The 18,591-nt window shown below is 33.8% G+C and overlaps 2 protein-coding genes across 2 annotated transcripts; one reads left to right on the top strand and one right to left on the bottom strand.

Moving 5' to 3' along the window:
- Positions 1 to 1,264: 1,264 nt before the first annotated feature.
- LOC124631960 lies at positions 1,265 to 3,827 on the bottom strand. The gene is made up of 4 exons (XM_047166607.1): positions 3,320 to 3,827; positions 2,789 to 3,205; positions 2,486 to 2,614; positions 1,265 to 2,226 (listed from the first exon to the last, which is right to left on the bottom strand). The coding sequence occupies exons 1-4, from the start codon at positions 3,606 to 3,608 to the stop codon at positions 1,577 to 1,579; spliced, it is 1,485 nt and encodes a 494-aa protein (XP_047022563.1). The 5' UTR covers positions 3,609 to 3,827; the 3' UTR covers positions 1,265 to 1,576.
- Positions 3,828 to 14,921: 11,094 nt separating this feature from the next.
- Positions 14,922 to 17,829, top strand: LOC124631902. Its single transcript, XM_047166537.1, has 8 exons — positions 14,922 to 15,073; positions 15,319 to 15,570; positions 15,859 to 16,127; positions 16,295 to 16,481; positions 17,029 to 17,128; positions 17,207 to 17,311; positions 17,549 to 17,704; positions 17,776 to 17,829. The coding sequence occupies exons 1-8, from the start codon at positions 14,928 to 14,930 to the stop codon at positions 17,827 to 17,829; spliced, it is 1,269 nt and encodes a 422-aa protein (XP_047022493.1). The 5' UTR covers positions 14,922 to 14,927.
- The last annotated feature ends 762 nt before the right edge of the window (positions 17,830 to 18,591 follow it).

Genomic DNA, 18,591 nt, shown 5'->3' with positions numbered 1-18,591 from the left:
GGACTTTGCCACTTTTTTCCGAAATAATTTATTGTTTTTATAGTTTATGAAATATTATTTGTACCGATGAATTTTATAACCTAGAATAGCTCGATTGAGTTTCAATAAACAAGTAATCGTTTACAATTTTTAAATTATTTAATCGACAACCAAACTTTTCACCATGTTTATCAATTATAAGTAATTGATTTATAAAAAAACTAAAATCTATAATTCGTCTTCCATGTATTGTATCTTCATTTTCCTGCAACAATGAAAACTAGGAATGTAGATAGTTTATTAAAACAAATATGTCACGTATACCTTTTGCGGGTGACAAAAAATACTTACCATATTATTTGTACTGGTATTCAATTGAGTCTGATAGTCTGAATTAAATATGCTTTCATTATCCTGCAAGAATCAAAGAAGTCCAATTACATTATTATGCAACAGCGAAACTAACGACGATGACATTTACGTACATATTTCTTTATAACCAACATCAAAAAAAGAGAACCCAATCTATAACATTTTCGAATTAGAATATCATGGCCTAATACTTATGTATATTACATTTCAATCAGATCATTATATTTATTTATTTATTTATACTTCATGCACATTTCGTACAATGGCGGACTTAACGCCTTAGGCGTTTTCTCCCAGTCTACCTTTAGGTGGTGGAGAAATAGCAGTGGTAGGTGCAAGGTTTTTTGTTTGGATAGTTAGTTTAAAAGTATACAATATATATATAGATAATAATACATAATATACATACATACATATAATTGCCAGGAGAGATAAAGAAATAGATAAAAAAAAAACAATCTACGGTAGCGATTCTGCCAATTTCCTATGGATGTGGTCGCGTAATTTCTTTTTGAATGTATAACGACTGTTAACCATCCTGACTTCCAGAGGTAGCTCATTCCAGAGAAGAATAGATTTAACAAAGAAGGAAGAGTGAATGATATCTGACCGGTGAGCAGGGCAGTGAAGAAGACGATTATTAGAGGAGCGGAGATAACTTTATAACTAATAAATAAAATAAAACTCACTAGTATCAAAACGTGTTATAGTCCATTTATTATAACATTAGAAAAAAGAGGCTCGCAGAAGCAGGAGTACGAAACCTTTTATTTTGAAGTCAAGTTCGAACAATTTTAACAGATAATGTGTGTGATTTTAGTGCCAGTGTATGACTTCTATGTACGGCAAAGTGCATTCTATCTATCTATCTACTCGTTACGATGCTTGGATAGACACATGAAATAAAAAAAAATAGTTGCAATCAGTTTATTAAAAACAACTTCATCATAATCCATACCTATTATGATTAAAACAAACCAAGTAAATAAGACACAAAACATACTTAACAATTTAGTCACTGCTACCATCAGTTAATTTATGTATGCTGACATAGGCGGTAACAAAAGTAATAATTTTATCTATAATCGTTTAGCAAGTTAAATACCAACTATTATAACATTTTCCAAAGACAAAAGTGTGAGATTTATTGCAAGGTATTAAATAAGAGAAAAGGTTTTGCCACCCTAATGATATAATCGATGTGATAGATATAAATATGAACTCTTTATTCATCATCCTCTGATGATGATGAAGATTCACCAACGTTAATAATAAACCTTTCTACAACTTCATCCATTATACCATCAAGTTGGCAAAATCTTTCCTCTTCTTTAATTGTATGGGCAATGCAAGATTGCCATTTTTCTGCAGTTATATTTGCGAGTGCTTGAGGGAGCAACTGCTGCACTTCCTTTAATTTAAAACTTTTATTGTTTTGTGCTACATATCCCTTCATTTGAGCCCATATTAGTTCGATTGGGTTGAGCTCGCAGTGGTAAGGTGGAAGGCGCAACACTAATACGTTCTTTTCTTTAGCCATGTCATCTACAACAAACTTTTGGTACAAATGTTTTACATGTTTCACTTTCTCTAATAAAGTGGCCCTAAGGTCTTTTTCCTCAAAAGGAATATTTTTGTTTTTAAGCCATTCCTGAATATCTGCCTTTCGTGTGGCTGTAGTTGGCAGCTTCTCCACTTTTCTTGAATGATAAGGCGCATTATCCATAACAATAACTGAACCACTCTCGATTTTGGATAATATTAAACTGAACCACTTTTCAAAATTGTGTGCATCCATTTCAGAATGGTAGTCTCCATCTCCCTTTTTGGCTTCAAATATTAATTCACCATTCATTAAAAACCCATCTGTTGATCCTGTGAAATGAAATAAAAACAAATCAATAATTAAGTACTGGTGGCATAGAATACTTGATCGCTGGAAATAGATTTTAACCTTTATATAGCCACCGAAATTAATTGCAGCATTAATGTACTTGAACAGATGATTCTAAAAGCATAAAGATCTTACTCCTAGGGAAAGTATTAAGACTTAACCAGTTTTTAGTGACCGAAAATGGAGTGCTCATTTTATTAAAATGCTTTGTTAATAAATTAATAATAAAAAAAGTTTTACCAATATGGCCAATGATAAGCCGTTTTCCTTTTCCAGTTGGGTTCTTTAAACCAGTTGATAAGCCTGCTCGGTGTGCTTCCTTTGAAGACTTAACAGTACTGTCTTGCCATACTTTGCTTTTTGTGTGTCCTGGAGGTTTAAAATTGTAGATGTAAACATAATATTAATTCAACGTATGTTGAACTAATAATATTTCACTATATTGTTTAGCATAAAGGAGGTTTTATATAACTTGATTAGCTATTTACCGAGTTATGTAAAACCCCCTTCTTCCAGACTTCACAAATATTAGCAGCACTATACCTTCATTTAGCCAAGTCTCATCTAAATAATATATTTTTTTTCCTTCATTCCTTAGTCTCTTAATTTCATGGAGATATTTCACCCTCCATAATACAATCTCCTGTCTGTCGATTAGGGCACTTCTTCTACTTCTTTTAATATATGTAAATTTTAATTTGTTTTTAATTAAATTATATAAAGTGCTTCTTTTAAAATCGGGTAGAGACTCATCACTATTCACGGCTTCCAGAATCTTATCCAATGTTGGTAATTCATTATCAAAGAAAAAAGAATGAATTTTCCTTCGTATTCCACTTAATATTATATCATCATATTCATCCGATTTTGAATATTTCCGTTGGCGAGGAGGAGGTGATTGCAGGCGACCTTCTGTATTGTACTCTTTGAGGATATTATACACTGTTGCACGAGATATGCCTGTAAAACGATTAATAGTGTATGTTATTCATCCTCACAAAGCATGCTATTTTCAAATACATTTATTTATTATAATAAAATCCCTGCAATTTCTGCATTGGGTATGATCTTTACCTGCAATTTCTGCAGTTTTATTAACTAACTGCGTCATATAAGCAGGAGTACTTTCTGACTGGGACCCCTTGATGTCTTTATAAATATTTAAAACTGTTGTTTTTTCTGCAGAATGAAGAGGTGTTTGCTTTGATCGCTTTTTCTTGGGAGACAATATTTTAACGTCGTGTTCAATTTTGGGGCCACGTCGTTTTGGCTGTTGACGTTGCTCAGCGTCACTAGCAGTTTCAGTACGTACATGTTGCGCTTGCAAGCCACTCGGGCCTGCACCGAGATCGTCCGTGTTCATAGTTCAACAAAATGTACTGCTTTGTATGAACAACACAAAATTACGTAACACTAATATAGTAACAATAACAAACAGAAAAACAGTAACAAATAACAACTAAACCACGAAAACTCAACAATAACAACGAAACAAGGCGTAGCATTCACAAGTATCCACAAGTGAATAACAATATGTCAAATTGACAGTCGCAGATAGATGACATCATAAACCAACAAAATTAAAAAACACGTGCTGCCGCAATTTAGGAAGGGACAAGGTAACATTTTAGATTTGGTTGAGTTATAGTTACATGAAAAACGTTCCGAGCACTATCTGCCCCTGCTTCTTTTAGATTTTAAACATAGACACGACATTATTTTATTTAAAAAATAAATAATATTAAATGAAGGACTTGTAATTTAAGAACGTAAATGGCTTAAATAAGTACAATTAAGTGTGACAGCTGTTATTTAAAATGGTTTTATTTAACTCCTCATCAATCTTGACTGTAATAGTGTTTATTGTGTTTTTATTGCAAACTGTACTCCTAAAAGAGCCTTTTTTTACTTCTGTCTAATGCTATAGTAAATGGAGTATAGATGCGTAGGTTGCGCTATATTTTTCGAACTCCGGCGAGTTTACGCGGCGCCACAGCGAGCGATACGTCCCTCCTCGGTAAGCGCCTGGCGCTGACTAAAGTTGAACACCGCGCGTCACAAGATTTATATTGATTTTTGCATTGCAAACAAAAATTATTTTAAAATATTGTTTTACTTTTAAATAGACCAATTTTTTTTTTCAAGCTTTATAACAATACCACCTTAATTATTAAATGTTTTTTATTTGAATTTGGATTATACTTTCATAGATAAAAAATATAGTTTCGTACGGAAAATTGTCAGTAACTCTCAGTTTTATAGAATTATTTTTGGTGTAATACTGTATGAATTGTAATAAATTGATTTAAGCACTTCCAAGTACAAGATATAGTTGTATCTTGAACATTTTTATAAATGGTTAAATTGCTATATCCTCGGAGTACCGAAGCATCAAAAGATACCCAAAAGCAACATTTTATGAAACATCCTTTGCAGAGACAAAGATTTTACTGATGTACGTGGACAAATTAAAATATTTATTTAATACACTTTCAAGATAAATGATCAAACTTTCTGAATCTTATTTTTGTTTTTCTATTGTGACTATATCCAAAGCATCAAAACTCGTATAAAACGTTTAAATTCGCGAAAATTTGTGATAGCCCTCTTAAGCATCTGATATACAACAGAACGGTAAATTATTCTGTCTTTTAGGGCCAACCCATATTAGTGACTAGTTTTTTTTAGATTGCAACCTTATCGGTTATTTGCAATGCATTTCTTGATTAGCATAAAACAGCGACAAAAGCTCATATTAGGTAAATCAATCATCAGAAACCTATTCCTTAAAAAATCTGTAAGTAAACAAGCTTCATTCCCATTTCTAAACCGTTCAACCCACAAAAATCGCACTACGTTCGCAGGAAGAGCATGTATTTGAAAAATATCAATTTGTTGACTAACAGGAGAGGGTTAGAGTCGCACGTGACCGCAATACGGAGCGAAGCAGAACAGATTCGAAGAAACAACTCGACGCGACATTGATAAGGTTACAGTGAGCGGAAAACTACGTGAATTATTTATCATATTTGTTTAGGCGACGCCTGTCTTTCTGGGTAGTTTTTGTTTTTGCGTATTGGTTTATTTGTATGAAAATATACATATTTATACTTTTTTTTGTTTGTGTTAGGTTGTACAGAGAAGGTCGAGGTCAAGTAGGTATCTTTTTATGTAATAAAAAATTCTGGCATTAATATGCATCGGGTTGGATTGAAAAATACATAAGTCCTACCTAACATGTTTCTTGGATCCATTCAAACACATTCCTTTTCAAGTTTTATTTATTATTTTGATTAGTTAATTTTTTTTATTAGTTTTATTTAAATTGAACCTGCACACTTATTACTTGTACCTAAAACTTCCGAATTACTATACAGGGTGTGTCGTTCACAATCACATTAAATCCTATCGTATATACTTTAAGATATTCTATGGCGAATTGTAAAAAAAATAACCTAATCCGTTCAGAGTCATTTTTCGTTTTTATAATTTACAACATCATGTGTAAAGCAGAGATAAAATTAGGAGTATCGAATGTTTTGATCAGTTGACAGATGTCAGTTTTCAAGGGAGAATTTCAGTTGTTTATAATGACTGACTTTTATATGGTGTTCTAATTTTCGCACACTTTTATTCTATTTAGTTTGTTTGAAAAATTCATTTTTTTATTTTTACGTATTTTTCTTTTTTCTTTGTGTTAATCGACATATATTAACCAGTATATTAACGCATTTCATTTAATGTGATTATGAACGACACACCCGATATAATACATTGAACAAATATAACAACTAATCCTGAAACAAATTGTAATATATTATCTAACGGCAGTGCACCTCGAGGAAACTAACAAAGTTGGTATCGTTAAAAGTTAAGAACATTTTGAAGGGGTGCGTCGGTCGTGCATTGTTGTATGTTCCTATTGTAACTTACAGATAACTTGATGGTTAATTTAATTTTAGTTTCTGTTCTCAGAAAACTGGGAACCACAAAAGTCAGCTGAGTGAAAAATATAAAGCATTTTATCTTTAGAAAAACAGTGTACATAAAGTATAATCTAGACAATATTATCAGCCAGAAAATACCATTAATAATTAGAAAATAATATACTGAGGTAGTTACACTTTGATAACACAAACACAAAAAAATCAAAAGTACGCCGATGAAAAAAACTAAAAATATTTTACAACCCTAACAAATAAATACAAAAAGATTTAGGTACTACGTACTAAAAAAATATTTTCTACTTTCGTATGAGAAACCACAAAACTAAGAAAATAGATATTTAATTAGCCAATTAATGCCCGATGGGATAAACGTAGGACTATTACAAGTAATGCGAGGACCAGCCAAGTATATCGGATAACAGAAGTTGTTTCCACGAACAAGATATCCTAATATTTTCCTTTGACTTTTCCCGCTTTTCCGCATTATTTTTTCAGTATAATCTAGTGAATCTTTAACGAGAAAATAGGTTTTGTCTGTCGATATAGCTAGACTATTACTGAATAGACTAAAATTAAATTGAGCTTAATTTCCAGTCTGAGCTAAATTGTGAGTTTGTGGCTGTGGGTATCTATATCTTTAACACTTTTGTTACCTACTGACAGACCGATTCATAATAGCCAGCTAAGTAAATATTTTATTTATTCCAATAGCATGTCTTTTGCTACCTACCATACTAAACTTCGTTGTGAGACGTCATACCACAAGTAACACTTATCTTTCATATAATCTATCCATCGTTTCTTTGGCTTTAAGACTCTTTTCAGTAAGCTTAAAGGTCTCTGCACGCAGCGGGCGCGGCGCGGCGGGACGGGACAGGACGCGACAGGACGCGACACTGAGCAGTTGTAATGTACTAGATATTACGCGTCGCGTCGCGTCGAGCGGGACGGCTCTGTGTGGCGGCGTTCGTAATATCTAGTACATTACAACTGCTCAGTGTCGCGTCGCCGTCCCGTCCCGCCGCGCCGCGCCCGCTGTGTGCAAAGACCTTTAGACCTTACTTAGATCAGTATTTCAAATCACAGCAGAAACAAAATACCATCACCATTAGCTCGATAAATTCGAGTGTAACTAGACCAAATATTGTCGGGAAAATCCCAACATTTGACTAACAGTGTTGGCAACATTAACCCAAAACGTGTTATTGTTTATTTAGCAGCTTGTTGGACTACAAGTGTTATTAGAGTACTAGCAAACATTATCATTGAACTGAATGGACTGAACTAAGGTATTTTTGATGTTCGTTTTGCTGTGTTTATTCTGCATTGACACGTTTGAACTCGTTTCTTACAATATGTTCCTGATTTATTTAGTTCTAAAGTGATACATTTGAAACAACACCTTACTTCCCTTCGTTTATAAATGGGCTCCCATAGCATTTCTTTTAAATCAACTAAGTAGTGAGATTAGCGTATTCGACCAACATAGATTTTTTCCATAATTTCAATTAAAATAATTCCCCCAAAAAAGTAAAAGAAACTCTTGTAAGGATCCGCAAAGTGTCACGGATGATCATTATGCTCAGTGCTCGATGTCTTACGTGATCGCTGGCTGCAAACGCGACGTGCGAGCATTCAGTAAGCCGAGCCGTGTCAGCCTGCGCCTCGGAGATAAGTCACGTTTTCATTATACTAACTTTGGATTAACCAACGTATGCTTACGGATATATGATGAGTCTTTAGCGACTAAATAGCTCTTCTTATGTGTGGAGTGACGGAATTTGGGAATAGTAAAGTCGTAGTTATTTTTGTTGCATTTGTTTAGTCCGAAATTTGTCTTAGTTTAATTGATTGAATATTAATTGATGAAATTAATAAACATAGCAAGTAAATAAAATTGATTCTAGTTGCACATTCCAAAACTTTAATTCTATTAGAGATGGATGGGCACGAAATTCAATGGTTAATACTCTTTTTTACAATAACTAAATACTCTTTTCTTGTTTTGACAATTTTATCAATATAGATCTATTTTTTTTTGTCTCAGAAGAGAAAAAAATATATATTAAGCGTCAACTTCATTATTCAGATCTTATATAAAAGAATTTCAATGTAAATAAAGTACTTATTCCTGTAAATTTTACATTATTGATTCATTACAAAAGTTCTGAGAAATGCACACTCTTTGTAGAGCCTGCATTTGAGAGCTTAAAGTTTTCCACGAAAAGAATTTATTGTTAACAATAATTTGTACAAGTAGGCAATAATTTCAACCTTTTTACTATCCAACTACAGAGGACAGGCCTCTTTTCAGACACAGATAATAAGCGTTGACTACCAAGCTTGCTTTAGGCAAATAGGTGATTTTTAAAAGTCTCCAGTATTCCTCAAGATGTTTTCGTTAACCTATAAAATATATTTATGACTAAGTAAAGTTACATTCGTTGGTTCTTGCATAAACCGGAATCGAACTTACTCCCCAGTGAGTCCAGTCATTTTACCACCAGGCCACGTTTGAAACGTTGCTTACTCTAAAATTGTTAAAAATATGACTTACACTTAGGACTTGTTTTTGCTTGACACCCGTAAGTATAGAGAAAATATCTTAAACTTCATTTTATATGAACCCCTTTGAGTCAGAACGTTAGCATAAAGTTAACCAAGACTCAAGAATCCTAAGGGACTATAAGCAAGACGGTTTCTTTATTTATCTTCGCGTTATTTTCCAGTACAAGAGAAACTTCACATACCTATGTATTACGTTAAAACTACTAGTGTACTTGTAAAAGTAGGTGTCGACTAGTGGTTACTGGTTGAAGCTTAATTGTAGTTTGCGAGTGTTTGCGCGTATTACCGATAGTGGGAAACCGAAATTCGTTGCGTGTCATGCATTCGTTGCGGTTGTTACACGTCGGTCGGCGTGCACCTTAAATCTTCGACAGATTTTTCGCTTCTACAAACACTAGGGGGAAACAAATTATGAGGGATTTTAAAATTGTCGTGTGTAATTATATAAAACATATAGCATATTTCATGCCGTTTTGATTATAATTGGCAGTAAAACGGACCGGGCGATCGGTCTCTGCCACCGTTCCGGTCCTGACCCCATTACGGACACATATTAATTTTTCGCATCCGGTACCGGACACGGGCCTAATTGAGCTCTTTCACCTCCACTCAGCATTCACGATGATTAGTACAAACCGGATTATACTGGTACTTATGCATAATATGTGGCCATATTTTTTGCATGTTCTACTCATAGGTGTTATTGTGTATAAAGTTTTCCATAAGCAAGTTCATAAGGTGGTCAGATGGTCCGACAAAAGTTACGGGTAAGCGCTGGACTGCTTGCAACCGGTAATTTTGGAAATCAGTTTTTGATTGGAGGCTTATGTATAACAATGTTTCTATGGCTGAGATGATGATGATGAGTAGGTACAATTCGTGTTTTGATTTGCTAATGTGATAATCTAATGTTATTAGGTAGGTACTTGTGGACGTAACTGACCACAAAGGGATTCGCATAAAATATTTACAACTAGGTATGGTCTCTATATTAGGCTATCTAAACTTATGACAACTTACTTCTTCGATATAAAATTAAATCATGCACATTGACCAAATCGATCGTTTTCGCTTAAGTATAAGACATAACTGAATAATAACATAATCATACCAGAACCCTTTTATAAGTAGGTAAGATTTTATTATAATTTCATTTTAATATCTCATAAAACGCTGCTAAAGTACCGGCAATAAGCGAAGAAAATCTAAAATCAGATTAACTTGGATAGTGCCTTAGTACATAAAAAGAGGAATCTCTGAATGAATATTGCGTGCTTATTGATATTTTGATTCTCAGTTATTTTACAGTTCAATAGACCTATTTCTGCTTGAAAAAGCAAGAAAATTATTAAAGACTTTTAATTTTGCAAACTGAAACTATTCCGAGTTAAGTTTTTGTAATTGAAAAGTCGTATTTGTAAAATGTATATGTAGCTGACCAGTGGGCTGCATGTAACTACCATTTTCATAAAAAAGGAAATAATATATGTTTGTATAGATTAAGATGATATGAGAGCTTCTAAAAACAAATAGAAACTCAGATTCTATATTCAAAAATATACAGAAACAAAAATACCACAAAAAAAATACAACAAAGAACCCTAAGTAGTTAATGAAAGGCAAAAAGTATGTAACAAAAGCAAAAATAAAGCCAGGAAAAGTATATAAGTAGGTACGGTAACAAAAGTAATTACCGATAGTGAGCGTAACTAGCTCACTTTACGGACGAACGGAATGTAATTGCGAATCAACAGCCAATCACAGCTTACTGGATTACTAATCAGCCAATACTATTACGCATGATGAAATTCGAACTTCGAACTTTTTTGTTTTGCGATGCGTGAATAGAGTAGGAGTTTTTGTTCTGTTTTTGAACTGTTGTTGCTTATTTGAATATGGAAGCTTTTTGTGAGAAAAAAAACCGTATGGGTCCCTTTCGAAGTGAAAATCGATTGTTGTTCAAACGTCACACTAGTTGCAGGATTCCAAAAAGTCTAAGAAAAACCAGAAACTCCAATAGAGCAATATGGACATCTTTTTTAATACTTTTCAGTAAGGTTCATTCACTGTTAAATCGTTATCAAACACACCGAATTACACAGTTAATTAAATTAGCAAAAATTCCCATACCTATAAAATATGTCGTAAATTCCAAAACGAAAACACAAACAAACTGCATGTCAATTAAGCGTTTAAACCCCGATATAATATCAAAGGGTCGGAAAATATGATACGGAACGCTTGTACCAAAACCAAATGAATAACTCGAATTCATAGACTGTAAAATCCGGACTTCGTAGTTAGCAGATTAAATTGTTACAAATTATAGGTAAGAGTATAATAATTACGTGTAATAGAGCGTCGGTAACATAAAGCTACGGTTTAACTGCACCAGCTGTGTCTCGGGAGTTGTAAACGTTGGTATCGTTCAGAGTGTTACTGAAGACGATTTGTTTTAACTGTTGCCTAACTTTGTTAATTCGGAGGTAATTGTTGAGGATGTTTTAATTAAAAGAACTTTTTAAAGGTTTATTGATAGCTGTTTATATGCACAATGTATGTCAAAATAAATGATAACACCCTTAACATGGAAAAAGAGTGCTAAGTTTAATGAACAACATTTCTATAAAGTCGTAACACTTCACTGTAAACTTAAATTAAAATTACTATCGGTTGAATAGATCCAGAGCTTAGATACCTCTTCCAAACAGACCTAAACTTCTTAATAATAATGGGAAAGTTGAATTTTTTCCGGGAACGGAAAATAGTTAACGTTGAATAGTTATTGCAAGACAAAAGTCAAATGGTACCAAATAGCTGCGAGTGCTTGGTTTGTCTACTGTACTTTCTCGGTATTATGGTAATCTATACTAATATTATAAAGCTGAAGAGTTTGTTTGTTTGTTTGAACGCGCTAATCTGAGGAACTACTGGTCCGATTTGAACAATTCCCTCGGTGTTAGATAGCCCATTTATCGAGGAAGGCTATAGGCTACTTTTTATCCGGGTTCGTGCAGAGGTTCCCACGGGATGCGGGTGAAACCGCTGGCAGAAGCTAGTATATATTATTAAAAAGAAAAATCCGTAAAAATATAGAAGACATCCCAGAATAAAAGTACAGATCCATTCCGAAAACCCAATCATAAGAATGCAATTAGACGTTCATACTCTATGCTCCATATACCTACACTATATTTATTTCCCGCCAATACGGCGGCCATTTTGAGACACTAGCGACCTCTATTTGATAGCCGTTTTATCGTAGCCAAGGACGGTTTTTAGTAGCCACTTCGTAGCTTGAAGCGATGCAGCTAAATGCTCTGCCATAATTGGCCATCGAAATTATAGCCCAGAAAATGTCAGACCGTAAAGGAAGACGTTCCCAGTCACTTTTATTGTCACTCAAACAATTTAGGCTTTTGAGAATGACCTAGTTTATGAAAGCGTATCTAATAGACGTTATGTTGGATTTTAAAATTAATATTTTATGAATTAAATTTTGATATCCAGAAACCTTGTCAAGAGTTGGCAGATTAAGCCCACCCACACATCACAAGAAAATTAGGGTTTTGTTGATGTCCACAGTGCCCACCACGGTAGATCTGCCACTAAATCGTTGGTTGCTTAATGGGTCTAAAATCTTTGGCAAAAAAATCAAAATACCAAGCAGAAGGTTTATACCTCTGAAAGGGAAAAAAGGACGGTTTGGTAGCTTCATAATAATCACACTTTTAATGACTTTTTCAAGTGAAAATTAATATTTTTTATTACAAATTAACGATGTATTTTTAATATAATGGCGTATCGCTTTCAAATAACGTATTCAGATTTTAATTAATTTCGCATAAAACGATACAAAATGGGAATTTTTTCAATCACTTAGCGAACGACATTGCCCGAAGCGATATACGGCAAATACTGGGTTATTTGGCTCTCGAAATTACTGGGTAAAAAATATCGAACCTAATATAAAGGCAAGATATATTTTCTACTCAATTGAACTTAATCTGTTAACGTGTTTTTTCCTACAATAATCTCACATTTTTTCAAAAAGTTTACTATGATTATGAACTGAGGTCATCCATCTGCACAGGACGTTATTTATATTCCGTCACTACCCACCAAATACAACTGGGAAAAGATCAAGCTCAGGATATGCTGCTTAACTTATTTACTCTATGTACTAAACCCGAGAGTCTGAGTACGCCAGAGAACCTATAAAAATAAAATCATACATTCATCATTCAGTCCATACTACTGGTATAATTACCCAAATCACATCCAAAATAATTTAATACTAATTGCCTGTAATACTTTGCAAATACGTTATGCGAGTTCCTGCTAAATACTTGAGGTTTTATCACTCCCGAGAGTCCTAAAATTTGGAGAACTCTAGTTAGAATAAGCTTTGCAGTTGGGAAGATACGTAAATTGCTAATCTGATTCATTAATTAATATAGTGCTTGTGGGTCTTCTCGCCATAAATCTATTATCTAGGAAGGCTTTGAGGATGCGAATGGGACGGACTTTGGCATGAAAATGTTAACTTTACAAACTAACAATTATTTACTCTAATCATTGACAATCTTATCGACACGGTCAGTAGGTCAATGTTCTGCCCGTTTTTTGACAGCTGTCAAACCATTTGGTAAATATCTAATTCCGTTCAGTCGTTTCAGCGTAGGTATCTTGACTCTAATAAAACACCAAAAAGTTCTAAAAATGTGATTCTGCCTTAAAAGGCTAAAAATAAAAGTCATTTAAAAAATGTTTCCCAAAAAAGTTGAAGTTGTTTTGAAATTACGTACTGAGGGATTAAACTTGAAGTCACATAAATTCAAATTAAATCAATCGTTGCGTGTAATGTAAGGGGCTGCAAATGTGCCACAATTTTTAATGTCTGTTTTTCTTCTCGCATTCAGCTTATTTGCTTAAACTGAAAACAAGCATTTGTAAATGTATTAAAGTACTTTTTAATGCTTTATGCTGTTAAGTTTGTTTCTAGGTTTTGGAAGTCATTTTGCAGTTAAAACTGAAGACCTTTTGCAGTTATTCGGGAGAGTAATACTGTAGTCCAGATATTATTTTCATATGAAAAACTCATGAAATATCATTTTAAGCTGTTTTCATGGACAGATTCATGTATTATTTTCCTAGAAGCTTTTCCGTGAAATTCACTGTAAAAAATATAGGTAGTCCTTCCATCAACTTCAGTACCTAAGTGCTTTAAAAACGACAAACAACTTCACTTTGTTTTTCAGATACAAGCGAGCGACATAAAATGTAGGAGAGTGTGAGATAACCGTATTAGGCAATAATAAAACGCGACGCATATGCTGTAAACAACTTTCATGTTTTGCATTTTTAACGATGATACACGTGTACTCAGAATCCATAGATATGGTAGATGATATTCTATAAAATGGTGTCTTGTGGCTAGATACATTAAGCAACAATTTAGAGCACGAATTTCAGGTTACAACTAAAATTTCTTGGTTTAAAATCGTGTGGATACCTAATTAAAAAAAATAGCACTTTATATAATAAACCTCCTTTAATATTGATTAGACTTCATGCAAGCCAATTTGTTGGTTTGAGCTACTTAGCTTATCCTTGAAACTGCGCAAAACTGATTTTTCATGCGACATTGCCCCGAGCGCGGAACAGCCAATAAGCTGTTATTTGGCTTTCGAAATTACTAATAAGAAAGAAGGTAACATAATAAAAGACAAGACATTTCTGAGTTATGTGAGCTATCATCGAATGTCTTATTCTGTGTCATATTTTTTATAGCTAAACTAGAATAGAAACATTGGGAAGTTTACAAACTTCTTTGACTATTCCAGCAGTTAAAATAAGTGGACGCAATCAATTAGAAAATATTTTTTAAGGACCAGTTTTTCAATCGCCAGATTTTATCTGTTTGACGTTTTGTCAGCGTGTGTACAGAATACGTCAAACTGCTATATTTATTCCCAAGACAAAAGTTAAGTGATAAATGATCGAAAAATTTACTTTTAATATAAAGAAGTTTAGACACCCCTTCCACTATTGAATAGCAATAAAAATTGTATCTCTAATACGACACAGAACGTCGTAATAATTTCATAGTTATACCTTCCCGCTTCACATCATTCGATCAAGGTGCTTATACCAGAGCGGTCATCATGTGGAAAAAATTCAAAGCATTTTACAACAAAGAAAATTACGATTTTACTAAAGGGTACATCGATGGGTATGAGTTTCATAAAACATTCTATCAAATAATGGTCGCCTTCAAGGTTGCTGATTTAAGTAACCCGAATCCACCATCGTAAGTAAATCCCGTTAGTTCTTAACATCTAATTAATTTTATTCGATTAATTATGAAAGTCCAAAGAAGCTGGAAAAAGAATCTCCATGCTATTGTTGAATTTCGGTGATATCACCTAACTTTAGAGCACCTAAATTTGTTTAGGATATGACAGGATCACTCGCTGTAATGACAATACCATCAGACATAGAACATTCCTTATACATTATTCTAAATATCATGACCATCATTACGTTACATTCCAGATATTTCAATCAAAATTTGGTCATCTTCATATCTGGCTTCACTGCAATAACGTTCACTTGCACCTCTATATTGCATGGATTCGAGAGTTTTGATATACCTCTCATAACAGAAGCAGGAACGTACACTATCGTACTCTTCTACGAGTTGCTGATAGTTTCCTGTACATGGCGATATTTACCGCAGTTTCATCATCTTCTGCGAGCTATTAAGGATGACTTTCATTATATTTGTACGACAGGAGAGAAATACAGGTTTGTGAACAAATATATTTCTATTGCATTATTATTTTTAATATTATAGATATGGTAATACAAGAAGGACTGTTATCTATTTTTTTTCACTAACTTCGAAAAGGTTCTTAGTTTAACCTGTATGTGTGGATGTAAGTTTGTGGGCGAGTATCTCACGTCTGGCTGACCGATTTTGATACGTTTTTCAGCACAGTATTAATCACACTTAGGTGGAGTTTTTGGCTCTATTTTATTGAAGTATTTTTACGATTTTCTTTTTGGATAATATTCTAATCCCATCTTTTTCAGAGTGCAGTACTTTCAGGCTCAGTTAAAAACTTGGAAGATCTGCATAATAATGTCTATATTCACCGTGGCCATTCCTGCGGGGATGATTACATTTGCTACTCTATCACTGGTGTATTTCCTAGTTACTTATGACCCTGAGGTCGGAGGCAGTCGACCACTTTTGTTTCCGTTTTGGATGCCTAACGTAGACTTTGGCGCGTCACCAGTGTACGAAATGGCATTTATGTTCGCGAATGTAAATGTTATCATCTACGCTTATAATTATATCTGTAAGTTTGAATACTTTTTTATTGCGTTAACTGATTCTGACGACATGGCGAGATAGCTAAAAAAATCTTCGAAGTTAATAAAAAAAAAAAAAAAACATTATTATTTTTTATGTTCATTTTAAATTCTACCTAATAATTTTCTTGTCTAAACTGCTGTTATATTTCAGTTATGATCCAAACACAAATAGTTTGGATAAGGCAGATAACTTCAAAAGTTGATATCGTCAATTGGAGTATCCAAGACTTGCTCGTTGACATACGACCAGCTACTTCTGAAGAGGAATCAATGTATTACAATTATTTAATACAGACCCGTATGAGGGATATCGTTATACACAATCAGGCTATGTACAGGTATCATCAGTTTCAAAACTTGCCAAAAATAACATACATACATCTTTCTTCTTCTTCCTCCTGCCCTGTTCCTCTTCTTGATATACTCTTTATATACGCAGATGAGACCACTTGGAACAGGTAGTAAATACAAAAAAATACACATATGTAGCAAGGCACTTCTCTATTACCTACTTATTGCATACATGAATTTGTTAATGCATAAACATAGTCACGTCACTATGCCTAGAAATGTGGCTGCTAATTCAATTAATGTCCTTCGGCCAGTAATTAGGCCATGTCCACTGGACATTTACGGCCACTCATGCTATGGTATGGACCAATTAATTATTGCTTTCTCCAAGTTATTATTGGAATTCGAATATTGGGAACATTGGGGCTAGCCACATAAGTACCTAGGTATATTTATTGCAAAATACTTTGCATGCTCTAGCAAAAAGTATCGTTTAGTAAAGAGTCTTCGAAGAAGTTTTGTTTTTTATTTAGCTGGCTGAAAAGAACGGTTATTTATTAATACTTTTCTTGTTCCTTTTTCAAATGATTATAGATTAATGGAAGATTACGCGATTGTGTACAAGAAGTTATTGATGTTCGAACAAAAATGCTGCGGTCCAGTGGTTTGTTTGACTTCTTACTGTCTAGCATCGGTAATGACTTACTTATTTCGTTGTATTTTATATTTGAATAACGAATACTATCAAATGATTGCTACGAATATTTTTCAGAAATTTGACGAAGGCGAGTTTCAAGCTATATTGCTATTGCTCTGCATTGCTACTATTGTTTTGCATTTTATACCGAGTTATTTATGCACTTTCCTTGCTTTTAAGGTACGTTGAATTTACATACGATGATTAAATCCAGCACACTCGCTAAAATAGTGCCATTTTACAAACACAAATTATTATGAAAGAACAACAACACAACTTAACAATTCAACACAACACACATGTAACTTTAGCGAGTTGAGGAGAATAATTATCTTTCTAAAAAACAACTCACATATAAAGATGGACCTATATTCCACTAAACAATAATTTACACGTACCCTCAATTTACATTTTCAGGTAAGTTCTGTATGTGACGCTTGTTGGAGCATTCCTTTCTGGAATGCAGGCCCCGTGATACGAACTTACATGGTCCTTATAATGCAACGCTCGCTACGACCCTTGCCGCTCCAGGCTGCCGGCTTTGAAGACATCTCTATTGAAACATTCTCCAAAGTAAGTTAAATAAATAAAATAAGTAGCGAAATAACTTTGAGTGAAGCTAAAGAAATTATTTTAATTTTCAGAAAATGACAAACGCTTACTCAATGTTCAATATGCTGAGACAAACTAATCTCTAATAAGCTGGAACTTAATTAACAAGCCACCACTGTCTATTAATCTGCTAAGATGCACAGAACAAGATGATTTAATTAAATGATTCTATGATCCTTATTAGTTTTATTATACCACTCGTTTCCTATTTAATCTCCCTGAACGGGCCATTTAGTACCAATGAATTCGTAACGATGAAATTCTTGTCACGTAAAGTTGGCGCCCAACGTGGGACAAACAAACACATCGATATTACCTGGTAGTAATATTATATACCTTTTCTGTTGTTTTGCGATATTTTGAAGCAAAGTATAAGCAGTACATAAAAGGAAATCTCAATATTTGTGAAAATAAATCGTGTGGATTTTTTAGTTGCCAATAAATGAGTACTAGTAGGTACAAAGCTTAAAGCTGTACTTATGCAATACTTCCATAGAACACTTAATCACAATCACGAGAAGGAATCAAACGCCCGTAAAGTCAGACAGACACTATAGGGCACTTTCACAGCGCAATATCCAATACAACACGTAAATTATTACACTCCACCGGACACTGAAAATAGACAAGAAGGAAAGAGGCGAGCTTTATCCAATAATAATTCTCACTTGAAACGCTCTATTTGCTCGCCGTCGCACGATCTGATATTGAATATGGATAAAGTGAATTATATTCCAAACGGCGAGCGTCGACTCGTAGAGTTTCAGATAAGCGGATTACTTACAAGTTATAATTGGTTCTCGCTATTCGAGTGACTAAGAGAAAAACCCGGAGTCATTTCAAGCACC

Source organism: Helicoverpa zea, chromosome 7 (genome assembly GCF_022581195.2).
Source record: "Helicoverpa zea isolate HzStark_Cry1AcR chromosome 7, ilHelZeax1.1, whole genome shotgun sequence".
Lineage (NCBI taxonomy): Eukaryota > Metazoa > Arthropoda > Insecta > Lepidoptera > Noctuidae > Helicoverpa > Helicoverpa zea.
The sequence above is the reverse complement of the archived record's forward strand: the minus strand, read 5'-3'. Positions and strand labels throughout refer to the sequence as shown.

Bases quoted from the DNA above. Each gene is read 5' to 3' on its own strand.
- LOC124631960 (XM_047166607.1), bottom strand. From the start codon at position 3,608: ATGAACACGGACGATCTCGGTGCAGGCCCGAGTGGCTTGCAAGCGCAA. The intron at 2,615-2,788 runs GTATAGTGCTGC...TTAAACCTCCAG, and splicing joins TGAGACTTGGCTAAATGAAG to GACACACAAAAAGCAAAGTA. The intron at 2,227-2,485 runs GTAAAACTTTTT...TTCATTTCACAG, and splicing joins GCTTATCATTGGCCATATTG to GATCAACAGATGGGTTTTTA.
- LOC124631902 (XM_047166537.1), top strand. From the start codon at position 14,928: ATGTGGAAAAAATTCAAAGCATTTTACAACAAAGAAAATTACGATTTT. The intron at 16,128-16,294 runs GTAAGTTTGAAT...GTTATATTTCAG, and splicing joins CTACGCTTATAATTATATCT to TTATGATCCAAACACAAATA. The intron at 17,129-17,206 runs GTAATGACTTAC...AATATTTTTCAG, and splicing joins CTTCTTACTGTCTAGCATCG to AAATTTGACGAAGGCGAGTT.